A 19,153-nucleotide genomic window follows, 5' to 3' on the forward strand; every position below is an offset into this window, starting at 1 on the left:
AAATCTATATTTGATAAGTATGTGATAAACACGTTTTATCACAGCATTGCTATTTAGATAGAGTTATTCTAAGTGTTGCAAGAATGTCAAAATGTGGTTGACCTCTCAAAGAACACATTTTGAAATATATACGAGTTACATTTGCAGGTGCTCGAGTTTACCAGAAGATTCATTGTAAACAACAAGAGTGTGGCCTATCATGTTTCTCTCCCCTGCCCCTTCTCCTGTCAACTCTCCTAGGCGTCCTTTCCTTTCCTTAGCCCCCACTTCTGCTCCCTCTCTCAAGACCCTTCTCCTGTCCCAATGCCCAAGCCCGTTCTTCTGTCCCCATTCCTAAGCCCTTCTTCTGTCCCCCCTCTCAAGCCCCTCGCCCCGGCCCCCATTACGAATGGCTCCACTCTCGGCATCCTGCTTCGTGCTGCTGCTTCGAAGTTGATTTGTGTTGTTAATAGGACACGTGAATCTTGTCTGATAACGAGGCATGCACATAATTGTTTGTTTGCGGGTTATATATTGTTATTTTAAACGCATGGGTGCACCCAATAAACATAGGTAATGAGTTAATCAAAAAGTTGCACATCGGCAAAAAAACTTATTTTTTACCCGAAAAAGGGTATTGGCCATGATTCTGTAACGATTTGTAGATATGAAATACACCAGAATGCTATTGCACTTGGCGATTTTCGCTGTTCTGACATTTGATATAACAAAAGGTATTTTGTCAGTATTTTTTGTCATTATGCAAATAGAATTATTTAACTTTGATTTATCATCACTGCCAGCTGTATAAAAGCCCACTAAAATAACGTTTTAACACGTACACCAATGTAATATAAATTTGTTAATAATTGCGATAATTCAAGTTTTTCAGCGCAATTGAAAGTTTGCATTTTTATCGATCTTAACGTATTCAGCAAAAGTTTATATATAGAAATTTCCATTTTTGCACTTCACTTGGTATAATATTTGAAAAAATCATTTTTTATAAAATAAAGCAATGCATGTTCCAATCTTCTTCTATAGCTAAGATAATAGCCATTTAAAACAATATTTAACACTAGCAAGTTTAAATTTTCTTTTAAGAAAGTATCGTTATTGTTGCTTAAATGGTTTTGTCAATGTTTGAATTTGAATTTTTCCAGGTAAAGAGGTTAATGTTGGCGAAGCGGGGAAACATAAAACACCGGAAAGAAGAGAGCCCTTAGGCCTGCCGTTGCAACCTGATTCAGCAAGACCAGATGAATATAAGCATGGAATGCACCACGATGAATTCGAGCATCAACCATTTCATGATGGCGACTGGGGCCACAGTTCGCACGGGGGCAACTTTGGAGGTCATGGAGGCGGCTTTGGAGGTCATGGCGGTGAATATGGTGGTCATGGGGGCGATTTAGGAGGTCATGGTGGTTACGCAATGAATCATGGACACGAGGCCGCAACACACTCTTTTGGCGGTCACTCTGATAATCACGATGTATGGGTTGACGGTCATGAGCCTCACCGAGATTGGCATGGCTATGGGGCACCTGGTTTCAACCACCAAAGCTTCGGCCACGGTGGCCACGGAGATTTTTGGTCTGATCACTTAGGGCATGAAAATTATGGGCATGGAGGTCATGAGGGCCATCATGGCGGCTATGGCGAAGGCTATCATGGTGGGTACAGCGAGGGTCATCATGGCGGAATCAACGTGGGCCATTATGGTGGTTTTGGCGAAGGTCACCATGATGGGTACGGTGGGGGGTATGACGGTGGTTATGGTGGAGACCATAATGGAGGTTATGGCGAGGGACATCATGGCGGATTTGGCGAAGGTCACCATGGTGGTTTTAACGGTGGCTATGGCGGCGGTTTTGGAGAGGGTCATAATGGAGGTTATGGCGAGGGACATCATGGCGGATTTGGCGAAGGTCACCATGGTGGTTTTGAAGCGGGCTATGGCGGTGGTCTTGGAGAGGGACATAATGGAGGTTATGGCGAGGGACATCATGGCGGATTTGGCGAAGGTCACCATGGTGGTTTTGAAGCGGGCTATGGCGGTGGTCTTGGAGAGGGACATAATGGAGGTTATGGTGAGGGACATCATGGCGGATTTGGTGAAGGTCACCATGGTGGTTTTGAAGGGGGCTATGGTGGTGGTCTTGGAGTAGGCCATCATAGTGGAGGCTTTGCTCATGGTTACCACGGCGGAATCGGAGGGGGTCTTGGTGGTTTTGGTGAGGGGCATCATGGAGGCCTAGGAGGAGGGCATCATGGCGGATATGAAGGTGGAAGTGACCTAGGCCAACATGGAGGAGACAGTGGACACGGCTTGAATGAAGGTGGTCATGGTCACGTGCACTCAACTGGATATGGTGACGTCATCGGAGGACATGCCGCTGGCTTGCAAGCCCACCATCATGGTTACGATTTATCAGCTTTGAAACACCCGCATGTTTCTTCAGGATATGTAGCTGGAGGCCATGGGCACACAGCACCTGAGATTGGCAGCGAGGTACACAATCATGGGCACCACGAGGAGCACCATGAGGAGCACCATGAAGAAGAGCACCATATCCCGCATGCCGATGACTTGCACATAACAGTAGAGCAACCAATACCCGAAGTGCCACCACCAAAGCCAGCCAAAATTGTCCCACAGGTAACAGGCGTCGCCTTCCTACCAGATGATATTGGGACAAAGTCAGGTACTTCTGATTCACAGAACAATGCAGGACAGGAAGGATTTAAAACTAAAGATGGCACGAAGACGACCAGGCCCGTCACCACATCGTCGTCAAAAAGATTTGAACTGAATACCAAAAGTAAAAAAAGGCATATTAAAAAGCATAACAAATCATTAAAGAAATTAATACAAAGGTCGTAATTTGTAATAAGAATTATAAGAATTTGTAAATAATTGTTAATTGTGGCTAGTAATTTATTCCGTTGAGAATATTCTTATCAAGATAGGTCAGCGATTACTCTTAGGTCTTGTACTGAACTTATTAACTTATATTTATAGATTTTGCAAACATCACATACTGTTTCCTTTCATTTTGAAAACTCTCGCAACTTTCTGTAGGCGATTGTCGTTTCAACTCTGTAGGCGATAGGCGCGATCGTCTTGATTTTTCAAAGAAATTGAGTTTTAACTTCTTTAATAATTCTCCAATATATGCGCGAAACTCTAGGATATCATCTTTTTCGTTTCTATCCAGTACCCATCGCTACATCATCAACTTTGAAACCCGCTTTCTAGCAGTTGTGTTTGGTGACCATTCAATTAAAGTTTAATTTTTTAATACTTGGGGTTAAAATCAGTTCTACAGTTCAAAACTTAAAATGAAATCAATCTATGCTTTTCAAAGGTAAAAACAGCAATGAATGTCTAAAGGACAGCATGTCTATGAAATTGCTGTCATGGATTCGGCTGCTCTGTTATCTGATTGGTTTATCCGAAGCCACTAGTTATTGATTGGTTAAAACTACACTCATTTTTTTGTCAAGAAATTGGCTATAAGAAACTTCAGTACTCGAAGCAAAAAAATTAAGAAACTATTAAATCGTAATGAAACTGAGAACAACGAAATTTTTTAAAATCCAAGAACATGATTGCCCTGATGGCCTAGAAACTAAGACACAAAGGATAGCAATATACTTCCCACGTCTAAATACAGCGTCAAAGCGGAAGCGAATCACTTGACGTGAAAAAAGGGTCACGAACGTTTCATTACATCATTCGTGACACGATAATTAAGAAACTCTTAAGAAACAGTGAGTATTGAAATTTCCAGAACATTAAGAAACTGGAGTACTCAACATCGACCTTTGTTTTTAAAAAAGATAATATATTTACAGCTCTCTCAATCTTGGATAACGAACAGGAAGACATGCAATCAGCAAAATACCCAGAGTTCTCTTAATCAAGGAATGAGCGATCACACCTCCTTTTGTATATTTTAGATTTTAAAGGAATCTCAACTACTCGGAACATTTTGTAGATCTTCAATAACAAAAGGTCAGACATTACATTGTCAAGTCACATGAGACAAAAATTCTTTCCATCTATATGTTTCTTTGTTTCTACACCTTCCCCGACACTACATTTGTTGCCATACCTTTCTTTTCATCATGAATCGTATTTCTGTTCTACTGCAGACGATTAAAACCTGGATTAAATGTAATAGAAGATCCTACTGTATGGATTACATGTTCCTTTTAATATAATCAATTCTTTACCAATTATCTCTCTGGCATATTTATATGCGATGGAAGTGAGCATTTTAAGGCGGGAAACAAGGGGTGAAAATTGCTTTGTCAGAAGCACTGGCTAACAGAGATGCGAATGTTTTTAAATGTTCCATTGCAGTGTTAATTTCTACATTACGAGATTCACAATTGAAATTGTCGCTACCTTATTGCTGTTCCAAACGTTTTTTAAAGAAAGTTCACTTCTTGCAGTTTCAGTTTGATGCCTATTTAAACATATTCAGTTTTATTAGCTAAAGTGTAATTTCTTTTTCAATTGGATGTTTAATTCATTTATCAATTCATTCAAAAATACGTACAAGACTGAAAAATAGAACTTAATATGAAAATTTTTCATTTTTTACGGGAGAACCTCAATTTTTCTTTTCTATGACTTAGGCAGCCTTTCCACTAGCCTGGGTTAAAACATACCCGGGTTAAAAGTTATCAGTTTTTAAAGTGAGTTAATGGAAACGGCATTTTTCTTCGACCCGTTTTTAATCCGTTTTTGATCGTTCCCACTAAGCCGGGTTAAAATGTATCCAGGGTGAAAAGTTGAAAGAGAAATCAGTATTTGCGTTAATAATCCTTCAATTTCCATCGTTGAAAGCCAGTGGAAGCAACATCGACATCGAGGATTTTGTTTTTTTATTTTTGGCACCATTTCTATTCTTAAACGTTGCTGTTGTTGCAAATGAGTCCGAAGTTATCCGGGTTTCGGCGTTTCCATTAACTCGCAGGTGGATCAAAAGATACCCGGGTAAAAACTGACCCACTTTGAGACCCGTTTTCAAACTTATCCGTTTTTCAAGTGGGTTAGTGGGAACGCGACGCAGAAACGGATAACTTTTAACCCGGATACGTTTTAACCCAGGCTAGTGGAAAGGCTGCCTTAGGTCTGTGCCTTCTACGATGTCCCTGTTTCAAATCAGTTCCGTAGTGTCTTCCAGACGTGGGTTCTATATTCTTGAGAATAAACCATTTAAAAAGCCAATAATCAAAGCGGTTAATACATGTTGATAAACATTGATTTCGAAAGCTAATAGTAACAAACATCTGGCTTGGGTGAAGCAAGGTTCGCAATGCCTCTAACCTGCTGAGAATGGGCCGTGATCAGAGCTTGACCGAACCTAATGTATGCTCCAACGGTTCAGTGAACAATTGCTAAAACACCTTCAACGTCTAGAGGTGATGTAATTGAATCTAGTTTTCGGGTTTCTAAGTATCATAAAATTAAATAAAATCAGAATCTAAATAAAAATAATGTTTTAGTTATCAATTACTTTTCAGAGGTATATATATACGAAAACTGTGGATGATGCAATGATAAAGAATATTGACGATTGATCGACCATGAAGGGATTATTGGTGATTTCTTTTGTTTTCGTTTTTATACTCAATACTTTAGCCAAAGAAGAGAACAGCAAAGGTATGTCTCCGTGTTTTTGTATATTTTTTCACATAGTCGACTGTGCCAAAGTATTAGGTTAAGTGTTGTATCTGATTTTAAGTTGAATGTTAGCTTAATCAAAAATACCTTCCAAATTGAGAATGATTTAGATGCTTCGCTTATTTTTAGGCCCCTCAAATATTTAGTCTTTGCCCAAACTAATTAGGTATGTTATAAGTCACTAAAGCAACAAAATATTGTAAAATGATAAGCAACCTGCCTTAAAGCTGCATTAGATATATGTTACACAAAGTTAATGGCCTAATCCATTTGTATAACACACTGCACTCAAACGCACAATCTTTTTAAACCTGAGAATCTAAAATCATAAAATGCGAAATGCATGTTTGAGTGATTTTCACACAGTATATATACTGTGATCTCTGTGATTCTAAGACAAGCTATATTATCTCTCTTTTGATTATAAAGCACATTTCAAGATAAAAGGTGATAATAGGCTCGATTATTTAGGTAAAATCTTTGTAGCTGATTGTAGGTCCTAGAATGATCTTATGATCATAGCTATGGAATCAATTTTAGTTGTTCTAGGCAACTCCTTGAGCAAGATTGATTTTTGTGATTTATTGTATCCTTCATATGTTCCTGATATATCAAAAATACGATTGGTTATAAGAACTAGAGTCGTTTTTTCATCTGATTTCGTGATTCAATGTCTGACAGACAGACCTGTACAAACTTTAGCTGTAAACATAAAGATGGGAATATTAAGAATGCTGCGATTATATGAAATATATAGAACAATCCCACCATAAAAATAAAACTTTGAAAACTTGCTAGTTACTCTGGCATCTGCTTAAGTTGTTGAACCTGCCTTAAACATATCTGAGATTTCTCTACCCATGTGACTATACCCCTTTTTGAAAATCAACAGTTCCTTGCACACATCCCCCCGATAACGAAGCCTCTCTCCCAAATGATGTTTGTTTGTAAGTTAGCTATGATTGCTGTCAAATAAAAATTTATAGTACAATACTGAGGCCTTCAAAAATCATTCAATGAAGTGTAGTATTGAAACATTTTGTAGTGCTCTAAGACTTTTTGTAGTCATCGAAAGTTTTTATTTATTTTTCATTTTAACATGATTATACACAGCAGCCAAGATTGGCTGCTTTCAATGGAGTCATAGCAGAACTTTGTTAAATGATTACTTATTAAAAGGAGTAACCGAAGAGCAAAGAAACTTGATCTATAAATGCCATGTTGCCCTGCTACAAGATATTGCCTATCAAAATCTCTCATCATATCTCGGTATTCCAATTCTAGCTGTCGTACGAGAGATATGGAGTCAAGTCAGAGGAGATTCATTACAGAATCTATTGGCTGATGTTCGCTTTCCACACAAACCCTCGAAAGTCTCTTTCTTATCGACGTTTGACACACCAACCAATGATGGTATCCACTTCGCCCAGAGACTAAAAGGCTATTTCACAGCACCAACGACTGGTGAATATAAATTTTACAGCAGTTGTGATGATGAATGCGAGGTTTTCCTTGGACTTGATGGAAAAGAGGGTGAAAATAATAAGATTATAACACAACGACGGTCTTCGATGCACAATGAATTTGATCGGTGAGTTCTTCCAGAAAACCACAATAAATAGGGATTACTTTGCTCTGTCGTACTGCCTGGTAAAGCTAGTTGTAGAGAGAAGACTGTTGGAGATGCTATTCCAAATACAATTTAGTCTTCAGATTTGCGAATCCCTCTACTCTTGATAGAGGGTCGGCCAAATTTGCTTTCAATGCTACCATGGCGTCGTGATTGAAAACAAGTTTGAAAATTGAACTCTATAACTATTTGGTCGCTTTGCTTTTCTAACTACTGAGGCGATTTTGGCTTCCTTGACTTTAAAATATAACGATGTGTGATCTTTAAGAAGCAGACAATTTAAGAGTAACTGGATATATTACTACAGAAATTTGCAAATTGATACATTGGAGAACAGCTTTGGATATTTTATACATGACTCAAAAAGGTTATTTTTTCAAGAAATTTTTATATTCCTAAAAATGTTATTTTTTCAAGAAAGTTTTATTTTCCATTCTAATGCCTGAATGATAATTTGGCTATAGATGACAATTTAGATAATTGGATAAGATATTTTTGTAATTGTTCTCAAGAAAAAGAGCTGAACCATGGGCCATTTCTTATAGTTTATCTGTTAAGTTATCAGTCTCTTTAAAATATGACTTTATGTGGCATAACATTTTGCTTCTAGGGTAGCATCATTTATCGCGTATACAAAATATTATTCCATTTACAGTTTTCCGGATCAAGTTTCGCATTCAATATACCTTGAAAAGGGTAAATCGTACTACCTCGAAGAGATTGGAAGACAATCGACTGGAAGAGAGAGTCTCTCTCTCGGAGTAGAGTTTCCGAGTGGCAAAAGGTTTTTCCCAATACCAAGCAAATTTTTGGCAAAAAAATCTTCAAAATCAACTCCAAAGGGTATGTTTATTGAACTACTGAGTAATATTTGATTTATCTTCATTTGCTCATAAAATTAGTGTTGCTTACTTGCCCCTCGTTAGCCTATCCGCTTGAACTTAACGTATTATGCATGTGGAAAAGACCGTAATCCTAGTCTAAAATGGTGGGACACGAAGATACTGTTTCTCCCGTTAACCCATGCTATCGCAAGTTTCCACCAATGATTTAATATGAGCAAATAATAATAATAATTTGATAAATACTTAGCTTTATTGACGAACATTACACATGGGTTAAAACGTTATAGAATGTTGGTTTGTAAAGTACACATATATGGCACATAAAGAAGTGTTGATACCCACTGCAATGAAATTGTTTTGAAACTTGAACAAGGCATGGAAATAGTTTTTCAGCGTCTTTCAGGTTATTCCTTCCGAGTCATATCTTACAAGAATAATGATTTGTTTTGTTTGGTAATACTAGGCCAGAAAGTGAAGTTAGTGAGATCCAACAAGAGGCATGGTAAGGAGTCCGAATCAAGCGAAATGTCTGAGGGTTCTCTTGGCAAGCTCTTGGTATCAGCAAACGGTGAAAAGAAGTCAATGAAGTCAGATGATTATCCCCAGGAGAACTTCTTCCCAGATAAAAGCGATGCCCAGCCCCAGGCAGTTTTGGAGGTGGAAGGAGCTGATATCGAAACAACAGACAGTAATGGAGGATCTAAAGATGCATCAACTGAGGGAATGTTTTCAACTAAAGAGAGTGACCATAAAGGCATGGATGAGTTTGAGCTGAGTCCCAAGCTGGAGGTGACGTCAGACGTCACGAGTAATGGGCTGCTAAATGAGGCAGGCATAGAGAAAGCTGTTGAGGAGGCGCTTAGACAGAGAAACGATAAACAAGAGAATCGGGAAAGCGAAATGGCATTTGCAAGTACGGGCAAAAAGGAGTCTAGTGATGGTCTTGAAGGACATGGAGCTGAGGCTAGTAAAGTGCACAATGTTGGTGTTGCCGAACAAGACTTGAGTGCTAATAGTAAGAATAATGACACGGTGCTCGAGATGAACAAGGTGGCAAGTGAAGCCGGGCAGATTGCTATGAACCTTGTTAATGTGACTAACTTCAAAGTGGTCATTCCTGGTGGAAAGACCTATCAAATAAGCGGGTCGCCAGGAAACAAACCATTAGTAACAGTTGTACCGAATGCAGAGAACACGACGGTCGCAGCGCAAAAAGACGATGTGAAAAACGAAACTGCTGCGGTAGCAAAGACTGCCACACAAGCAAACAAAAAAGATTCTTCAGAAGGTGCAGTGGGTGAAAAGACCGTTACTGCGGTGCAGCATGGAAATGTTGTTGATGTCAATCTTAATAACGGTATGGATGTACCCAAGTTGATACCAACCAATATGGACCATCCTGTAACACCAAATGGCTTAGCAACAGGCTTTCCGTTAATGGGCGTACCAGTTTTGGAACATCCGCGTCCACTTCTCGATTCATCAGTTTCTTCATTAATGTACCACCCAGAGCCGCATCCGATGGACCACCCCATGGAATACCACCATGAGCCTCATAATGATCATATGCATATCGAGGTTAACTCCTCAGTACCCGCCCAAGAGGCCCCGAAACCTCAGAAGCTAGATCCTGAAGTAATCAAAGTCGAATTTTTGCCTGAGGGAATCTCAGTTGATACCACCGCAGGCAAGATTTCTAAGAAATGCAACCACGAATCGACAAAAAAATCTTCAGACCCTACTGAATGTAAAGAAGATAAAAAGGAAGAAAAAAGTAAGGAATCGAAGGAAGAAGAAAATTCTTCAAAGAAATCTGACTCAAATTCGAAGCACGGGGTATTGTTAAACGGCACTGTTGTGGCAGCACCAGATGCCAAAATGTTCGTAGCTCCATTTTTTGCCAAAGGGTTACCAGGAGATGTCACCGTTGTACCTGCTGAGAGACAGGCACCAGTGACAAGAGTTCTGGTTCAGGATATCGCAGCGGATAAAAATGAGACGAAAATGAATACAGTGAAGATCGCTCCAAAGTCGAGCGCTCAAGAAGACTCACCGTTTCCGGTAAGTACTGTCTGATTCTACCTACCGTGTAGAAGATGCTATCTTTTAAAGTGCCATTGATCTATTCTGCATTTATTAAATAATGATTGCCACATCATTAGAATATTATTCTGGTTCATATTTTACCTCTCTCGTCACTTCCTGTGCCATGCTGTTTTTTACAGAGAAAATGGGAAGGGGATGTTCTCAACAAAAGTTATCCAAGTAATTGAGAAAAATTTCCAAAATTGAGTACTTTACTGATCTCTTGTAAGGATTCTAAATGTAACGTGATAAACAAAGCAGATTTTCTCTGAATAACTCTCATCGTCTTACATTTCATCATAAACACATTATGTATCCATAATTCTTTCAGACAGGGGTTTTCCTTTTTGAATAACATTTTACAGGTTCATTATAAAATTTTCCCCGAAATGTTTTCCTTACCAACATGTCACCAATGATCTTCTGCATCTTTGTTGAGGAGACAAGCAGAAGAAACTTTTTATGAGTGACGCAAAGTGTATAAGTCAAAAAAGATGATAAATATCTATCAAGCTTCGTGCGCATCCTTGACTCATACACTTTGACTCATACACGTTGATCATACACTTTGACTCATGAACTTTGACTTACACACTTTGACTTTTGAACTTTGACTCATACACTTTGACTCAAAGGCGGGGGTTCCATCTTACAACAAAAAACTCTCTTATGTTCGTATCTCTAGCAAATCTCAATTGTAATTATTTTATTCATGCTTCGCCTGTCATTTTATCGTAGACAATTACTGGCTCCGTGATGAACAACGTGACTGGAAAACCGGTCCCATTTGAAGTGAGAGTTGTTTCAAATCAGCAAGAAGCTCAACAGTTAGCTGGTGGCAAAGGTACATTTACACTTTTTTACACTTTTTTACACTTTTCGACAAGGCTAAAGGTATCTCTATCCAAAAACTCGAATTTCCGCGAAAGAATAATTCTTGAATTCATAAACATCAAACTTTTGCATATCCACCCATGTAACTTAGTCAAACCAAAAAGATACTGCTTTCCTTGTACTGCGATGCTTGCTTTGCAATATATGCAGCCTGCAAAAGAGCAATATTGACGGATAAACTTTTAGGTGGTGGCATGGGTAATTGTACTATTAATTGTTCCGGTAACAAACTCATTTGATCACATGTTTACAATTCAACCAATGAAAAGCTCCTATTTGTATGGTGTTTAATATTCTTGATACTTTATCTTTGTTTTGATTCGGTTGTGAAGATTCGGTTTGTTCTTCCCCGGTATTTTGGTCTTTGTTTATCAGTCTTTCATGCTTTGCCAGTCTTTCATGATGATCGTATTAGGCGTGAAATTCGGAGCAGCCATTTAGAAATATCCTATTCTATAGTCTAAAAACTACTTGTAGAATCATCATAATACGATCATCATGAAAGACTGGCAAAGCGTGAAAGACTGATAAACAAAGACCGAAATACCGGGGGGGGGGGGGGGGGGAGGCGGGGGAGTCTTTGTCCCCAAGAGACTGTATGTTTACTTCCTTATTTTGCTATTGCGAAAATACTTTATTTCGTATAGTTCCCCGTTTATTGAATCGTTTCGATTATATTAACTTGGTTCAATCTTTTTCAGGAACAAACTTCACAATCTCTGCCGACAGTAGAACATTCGCTAGTGGTGTTACAGCAGGAACTAACAAAAAGGGCCAACAGCAGACGATTATAATCCTACCGGACGCCCTCAAGAAGCACGAAACTGAAGAAGCAAAGGATAGGAGCAGTGAGTTTCAGCTAAAGCCAGAACCGCAGCCTGCACCAGCCAGCGAGAAGAAACCGGCTGCGGAAAAGACGTTTCCGGTTACAATGGATAATGTTTCGGGAGGGGGTGGAGGGCCACCTCCCGGAGAGTTCATATTCCCTGATATGACAACCTTGAGTAAGTCAGAGTCAGACTTATTTTCTTCAAAGGGAAATTAAAACTTTATATGAAACGTAATGCATATGTAGCAAATCGAAGTTTTCGTTAATTTATTATCATTTTATATGTTTTTCATCGACCTTTGAACCAATTGTCATATTTTGCCGACATCTGTTGGTCCTATGTCGCAATTTGCATGAAATTTCATCATCATAAATTTACCATTAAGTACCGTTTCTCTAATGTGGTGTCAGTTGACATGTGTTTTTCATGTTTTCAGTTTACTTGATTCATTTCATATCATTTATTATCAGTTATCAGTCATCAGTTATCTTGAAATCTTCTCATGGCTCATTTTATTTACACTGATGATAACAGTAGAAAACAGCTTTGATCCACCTAAAAGAAAACATTTTTACTCACATCAGATCCTGGATCAGATCCATCAGTTGTTCCTGCATCAAGCACAACATTTCAACCACCTGCTAATCAAAACAACCAAATGCCGGGAATGGTGCAATCTAATATGTCTCCAATGAACCAACAGCAACCACAACAACAGCAAGTTCCAGGTAACGCAGGAACATACCTTGTCCCATTGATGTTCTAAGTTGTTTCTGACTACACATAAGTCGAAAAGACGCTTTTACCAGTGGCATAGGAGAGAAAAGCCCTCCTTCTTACCTTTTTGACTTGATATCATTTAGCCTTGAATCAAGGACTTAGGAAGATTTTCGAAGTTGAAGAGGCACAGGTAGGAAGTGGCAATATATCTCAGAAAGGGGTGTTTTTCCAGAAGTCCTAAAGAGGTAACTCTTTTGAAAACGGGCATTCCCCAACTAATTAGAGGGCACATTTCCCTGTTGCACCCCCTGTTCCAGCATCCCTTCTATAAAGTAAATAGTTTTAATTCGCTTTTTTATACCTCTGGAAATCTTTTCCAGCGTTGGGAGGACTGACATTAATTTAGAAAGAATTATTTGTATTAAAGTTGTGTTATATTCTTATGTCATTCTATATGATATTTTAATTTTAGATGGACAATAACCCTTGATAGAATTTGTTTCAAAGTAGCCTGGAAATATTAAACGGCAATTAATTTCGCTGCAGTTTTGCTTAAAGAAGTTTATTTTCATTAACAGACCAAGATAGAGTGCTCGTTGCTGGTCCACCAGACAATGTCTACCATGGACCAGTTCTCAGTCCCATTGTAAATACATTCATGACAGACTTGAACAAAGGCTCATTTTCAACTGAGGAAGCCTTGGATCTTATGAATAATTACGTCAGTGGAAGTCAAGATATGTCAGCTTCTATCAAGAAACTTCAAGGTGTCTTGCAAAAGGTTGGTTCTCGTGATGGCACTCCACAGGCCCCACAGGTCCAGCAGGCTCCGCAAATAAATAAAATAGAAGCCCCTGTGCAACAAAAAATGAACGGGATGCTTCTCAAGGGTATGGGAGGTGCCAATTCTTTTAATTCAGCACCTAAGCAACCTCAAGTCGTTAATGCAGCGGGAATAAACGCCCCTACAGGAGGAGAAATTGCTGCTCTGCTTGCAATAGGGCCTAACAAGGAATTCGGAGATATGGATGGAAGGAACAGGATGTACGAAAACAGCGAGGAAGGCCCAAAAGAGGGTGAAAGTGATTTGTATAATCGACATACTTACCCAGAAAGCCATTTTGAGCAAGAACAGAAATTCCCACCAAACGCATTTGAGCAACAACAGCAACCGCCAAATGCCTTTATGATGGACCATAATACTGACCAGGCAGCTGTTAGGCAGATGAGTCAAATGGGCCGTGAAAAGCCACCGCCGGTTCATCTGTTCCAGAACTTTGATCCGTCCGTGGTTTCGCAGTTGCGCGGTGGCATGAATGAGAATATGATGCGTGGAAGTAACCCTGCCCAATTTGGTGGGCCAATGGAGGAGCAGCCAATGCGAGAAAATGGCGTCATGCCATTCATGAACAATCCAGATGCAATGCCACATCAAGGTAATCCGGATTTTGGAGCGATCCGAAACAGTATGAGCAGTTTCTTGAATCGAATCGACCCACACGAAATTAGTGTAAACCCAAGTGTTGCAATGCCTGAAAATGGATTGTCAAGGAAAACGCTAAGCAAACGTCCGCAAGAGTCAAATTCGCACCAATACGACCCACCACAAGGTGCCTTTTACAACAATGCACCAGGAAACAGTTTCCCTGGCAACCAGGAGGAATATACAAAACGTGCGCCAGTCGAAAGTTTTCATCAAAACAGCCACGGGGGAGGTATAAGTGACCTATATACCGACTCTCTATTCCCAGAAGACATTGCTGATATTGAGTCCTTACGTGGCAGCCTTCAAGGAAAGACAATGTCAGCATATGACCGGCAAGAGGAATCTCAAGCACGGGCTCAAGGGAGATCATTGACACACCCAAGTGCCACTCGGCAGTTGAAGGTATCCTTCCCGTTAAGTGCACTGACAAAGTCCAGCAGAAATAAAGGTATTCTTTTAGTCCCAATGCTTTGATAATAAGACAATTCCTCCCTAAATTACTGGAACACTTACACAAAATTTTTACCGTTGCTTAAAGATGCCCCCCCCCACCCCAACTTTTGATACTGCCTGATTGTTAGTTACAATCTAACCAGGATTGGAGGCATAAATACTTCTAATGAAGGACTCAAAAATTGTACGGGGGAGTAGTAAGCGAAAGCATCGATATATTGGGGAGGTATCCTAGAATTGCCAACCTTTGATTTGAATGTTTTGGTGTTCAAACTAATTTGGCCAGAAGTTTGTGCTTCAACGTCTTCAAAATAATCGGGCAACATGAAATATGCTGATAAAATTGATTTTTTGCTTTTCTGAATTTTTCGTTGAAGTTTCGAACTTAGATGCAACCATTCAATTTAGATAGCCAAGTTTTATATTAGAATCGTGTAATAGGTTTTGCAACCAATAAGAGATTGGGTACTATAAATTCTATGTATGCTTTTTGAAATTCATCTGATTATTGCATCAAAGTTTTGAAAGGCAATTTTGAAGCTGGAATTATCTTTATGTAGGTGCATTACGCTCCAGTATTGCTCGCAGTCACAAGAAGATATCAAAAAGAAGAAATAGCATTTCAAAGAGTGGAAGACAAAGATTAAGAAAAATAATAAACAAAGCCGGCTCCAAACGGTCTGGATTGTTGAGACGAAAGAAACATAGAAAAAGTAAACGTGACTTGGTCAGTATCGTGCCCAAGCGCCATCCAAAGCCAAAAGTAGCTGATAATACCGAAGATATAGTGCTGAATGTAGATGATGTGGCAAAAAGTGTGCCTGGTACGGACATTAAAGAAGATTTAGCGAAAATAACAACTGAACCTGCACAAAAAGCAGTCGCACCTGAGAGTCTTCCTGCCAGCAAAGAAGGTATTTACATACTTGTGTTTCTATGTAATTTTTTTACCGTGACAAATTTATAGTTAGATTATTGGCTCACTCGATTTACCGGTCAATCTTTAAAAATTGCTTGTTTTGATGGATCGCTGTTTTATTTCTGCATAAATAAACATCGACCTGCCTCACTTGATTCGGAGATGAATGAGACATCCCCCGTCTTTCACATTAAGGAGCATGCGCAATAGAGATTGAGCTGTTGTGCATGCTCATTGACTAAAAAGATGGATGATGACTCATTCAATTGATTTTTTATATATTCATGTTCCTAACAATGTTACGATTGCTACATCACATTATTCCTAAGAATGCTTGAATACATCGTGGTCACTTTTCTATTTATGAATCAAAACAAGTTTATTTAGAGGTTTTTATAGATATTTCCGTCATGCACATAGAAAAATTTAGTCTCGTATCAAGCCATTGCTAAACTGCAAAAAAGGCTATATACGTTTTTCGACTCGAGCAGGCGTGTTTCCAGTCATTTTAGCAAAATGCGGATAAAAATTTAAAACCAGAAATAAAACAGGCCAATACAAATTGTTTCTTTGCGGTCAACCCACGTGTTGTTTATAGTACGAAAAAGGCCCTTCCGTCCATTCAAAAGGACTGCGTTCCTGCCACACAAAAAAGTTCCGTTGTTTATGAATTTAAGTGCCAGTGTGATTCTGGCTACGTAGGACGCACCACCCAAAGATTGGAGGATAGAATAAAACAACATGTTCCGTCTAATATTAGAAACAAAACCCATCCGCAAAGAGAACAGCCACCTCGGTCTTGCAAATCTAAAATTACAACTAAAACCTGCGATTCTGCTATCGGTTAGCATTTACTAGAAAACCCAGATTGTGCAAAAAACTACAATGGCGACATGTTTCGGATTATTGGTAAAGCCCGATCGTCGCTCCACCTAGCAGTTTTGGAATCTATCTACATAAGCACGAAAAAACCGCTACTGTGTAGACAAAAGGAGTTCGTTTTCACCTAAGAACTCCATTGGTAACATTCTCAATAGGCAAGCGGCACTGATTGGTCAACCTATACAGTCATGTGCTCTTGTTTTCTAATTGGTCTATTTCGATCCACAACTGGGTATATATATTTCCTAGCGTAGAGTTATCGATCTATGTTCTGGCGTTTTAAACTCTGAAAAGTGTCAGACGAAAAGCTTTAGTTTACTAAAGGTTTGCTTTTTCATAGCCATTTAAAACCAGAAATGCTCAGCTTCATACAGAAAACCTTGAGGATTATAAAAAAATTCCTGTCTGAACAGTAGTCCTTCCATGGGAATGTTTTCACCGTATTTTTAGGTAAAAAGAACCATAAAATGCTTAAATATTTTAAAAAATGTCATTCTTTTGCTTAGCCTGACCTTCTTAAATGCTACCCTAAAAAAATTTACAAAACACAGCGCGAGGTTCATGTATTTTCTTTCGAAAAAAAACAAGACATACCCTTTTATATACGAGAAGACAATTCATCCGTTCGTTAATCATATTTTCTTTCTAAGTGCGTTTTGATTGAAAGACTAACAAATCTAAACGAAAAAAGTAGAGGACTCATTTAACTATATGTCCCGGAATAACATATGCTGCAACAAACTAACCAACCTAACGTGACCAGTTACTAACGGCTTTGAAACTTATTTTTATAACGAATGATGAAAATTTCGTGACTGACTGTGGGTTGACTTACGTAGATTCAATGACTGCATCCCAGCGACAGCATGTTGATAAAGACAAAAGCCACTTAAAGAACATCGCGATGGAACTAAAAGAGATTCTTCGACAATTACATTCTACCAAAAAGGCTTCATTTGACGTTTGGGAGGGTAACAAAGCCAACCAAAAGTCAATATTGACAAACAGAATAGGCAGTGACTACGAAGTACAATACGTCACGGGAAAAGTATCTGATGACGATTTAGCTGATAAATCGTTGTCTAGTTACCAGTCTCCTGACGCCGACAGATTTCAGCAAGACGTATGGGAACCTGGATCTCGAGGCGAAGGAACTATGTTAGGAGGTAAAGCAGGAAACATAACAGTTACCTGTTTTAAAAGTGATGTTTTTCTGGACTAACCACTGACCTCCTTAAACTGCCCAACAACCATTGTGCTCTAAGTCTTCCCACGCCAAGTTTTTCGTAATCTTGAAAAGCTCCAAAGTCTCCCTTTTAACGTTTGTCAGCTGCTTCAACGTGTACTTTTCTTTTGTAATTTGTATTTTTAGTTTATTTATCATTCTATAGCATGCTGTTCTAAGATGTGAATCTTGTTTCGTCATAAACTAAATGCATAGAGGATCTGATATATTAAAGGCATCTGATTGAAATCTGAAAAGATCTAAATGAACTGAAATTCATATTTTGCTGTTAATAAAAATCAGTTTTCTGTTTTATAGAAAAAAAGCTATTTTATATAATTTGATATTTAGGGTTATTGCTCATATTGAACAATGAGGTTCAATGCGACTTCCTTATTTATTTACATAAAAAGTTTCTCAATAGAAGTAAAAAATTGAGAATGATTTCCAAATTCTCGTGATAGGAACCTTTTGTTTGTGTCTGTATTTTATTCCTAATTCTTAATTTTCGCTTTGACATGATGATGCCAATATATATAAACGTGGTATTTTAATTCCCTAGCTTTGGTGAATTCAAAAAGAGCCACATTAGCAAAGGTGGTGCAAAAGTCGCCAGGCAGATACAGAGCTAGAAGCAACATACCAAGCCATATTGACAACGCACAGCCGTATTTCAAAGACTGGAAGCTAGATGAAGAAATTAGGCTATTACAGCAGCTTTAAAGTACTTTCTTTGATACGAAAGTGTATACAACTGAAAAAAGCTCGCCATATTCTACAAAGGTTCTAAGCATGCTTTAAAGCATAAAACGAATCCTTGTGCTAATCTGTGTAACCGTTTTGGCTCAGCTTACAGGTCCAGGTCAATAGAGAATGCTAACTTATATCGATTCCAGTCTAGTCTATTTGCATATTAAGGTATTTCCTATACCCTTACATGGAATACAAACTCCAACCTAATCACCAGACCCTTCCTTTCCAATCACACGAAAACATCGCTCCATAAATATCAAATTCGAATTTGTATCAATCATAAATGCTATCAAATATAGGCGTTAGAAATAGCTCCCATTGTCGTATCAACGACTTGGAAAATTCTGCTTGACCATTAGCAAATGAATAGTCTTTATTTTCCTGGGAAAAGCTATGAGTGCCTACAACCCATGAGCCTAAATGCGTATTTATCCTGATGAAATGAAACAAAGGCAAGTTGAAGTTGAGAAACTTTCTCTAATATTTAAAGTACTTTTCCTTTGACTCTGGACGAAGCTAAGCATTCTCAAAGATGGGCCTGTCATGTGACGTATCACGTGACTCTGACGATGAAGATTACAATCACTAACTCAAAATTTTTGAAACAGTTTTGTCTTGTATTAATTTCTTCGAATCCAACTTTGCTGTAAGTTCTTGCTCATTCAATTTTAAAATGTACTTTGATGTAAATAAATATCTCATGCCATGTGTTTGATCGTAAGCCAAGTTTTGATTTCTTTTAACTTAAACT

At 38.7% G+C, this 19,153-nt stretch overlaps 2 protein-coding genes across 4 annotated transcripts; both read left to right on the top strand.

Moving 5' to 3' along the window:
* Positions 1-2: 2 nt before the first annotated feature.
* On the top strand, positions 3-3,017 carry LOC135695301 (uncharacterized). 2 transcript variants are annotated; one of them, XM_065214347.2, is made up of 3 exons: positions 3-713; positions 1,143-1,355; positions 1,398-3,017. In XM_065214347.2, exons 1-3 carry the CDS (start codon positions 647-649, stop codon positions 2,864-2,866), a joined length of 1,749 nt encoding a protein of 582 aa, XP_065070419.2. In that variant the 5' UTR covers positions 3-646; the 3' UTR covers positions 2,867-3,017. The 2 variants fall into 2 exon arrangements, with proteins under 2 accessions (XP_065070419.2, XP_065070418.2); XM_065214346.2 differs by having other exon boundaries at positions 1,143-3,017.
* A 1,784-nt stretch (positions 3,018-4,801) lies between these two features.
* On the top strand, positions 4,802-19,123 carry LOC135695292 (uncharacterized). Of its 2 annotated transcripts, XM_065214301.2 has the most exons (11): positions 4,802-5,659; positions 6,965-7,271; positions 7,966-8,153; positions 8,619-10,216; positions 10,979-11,084; positions 11,836-12,138; positions 12,549-12,692; positions 13,263-14,618; positions 15,184-15,537; positions 17,264-17,590; positions 18,212-19,123. In XM_065214301.2, exons 1-11 carry the CDS (start codon positions 5,584-5,586, stop codon positions 18,370-18,372), a joined length of 4,920 nt encoding a protein of 1,639 aa, XP_065070373.2. In that variant the 5' UTR covers positions 4,802-5,583; the 3' UTR covers positions 18,373-19,123. The 2 variants fall into 2 exon arrangements, with proteins under 2 accessions (XP_065070373.2, XP_065070374.2); XM_065214302.2 differs by lacking the exon at positions 17,264-17,590.
* Positions 19,124-19,153: the final 30 nt, after the last annotated feature.

This window comes from Rhopilema esculentum, chromosome 2 (assembly GCF_057945365.1).
Source record: "Rhopilema esculentum isolate cy_ngs chromosome 2, ASM5794536v1, whole genome shotgun sequence".
NCBI lineage: Eukaryota > Metazoa > Cnidaria > Scyphozoa > Rhizostomeae > Rhizostomatidae > Rhopilema > Rhopilema esculentum.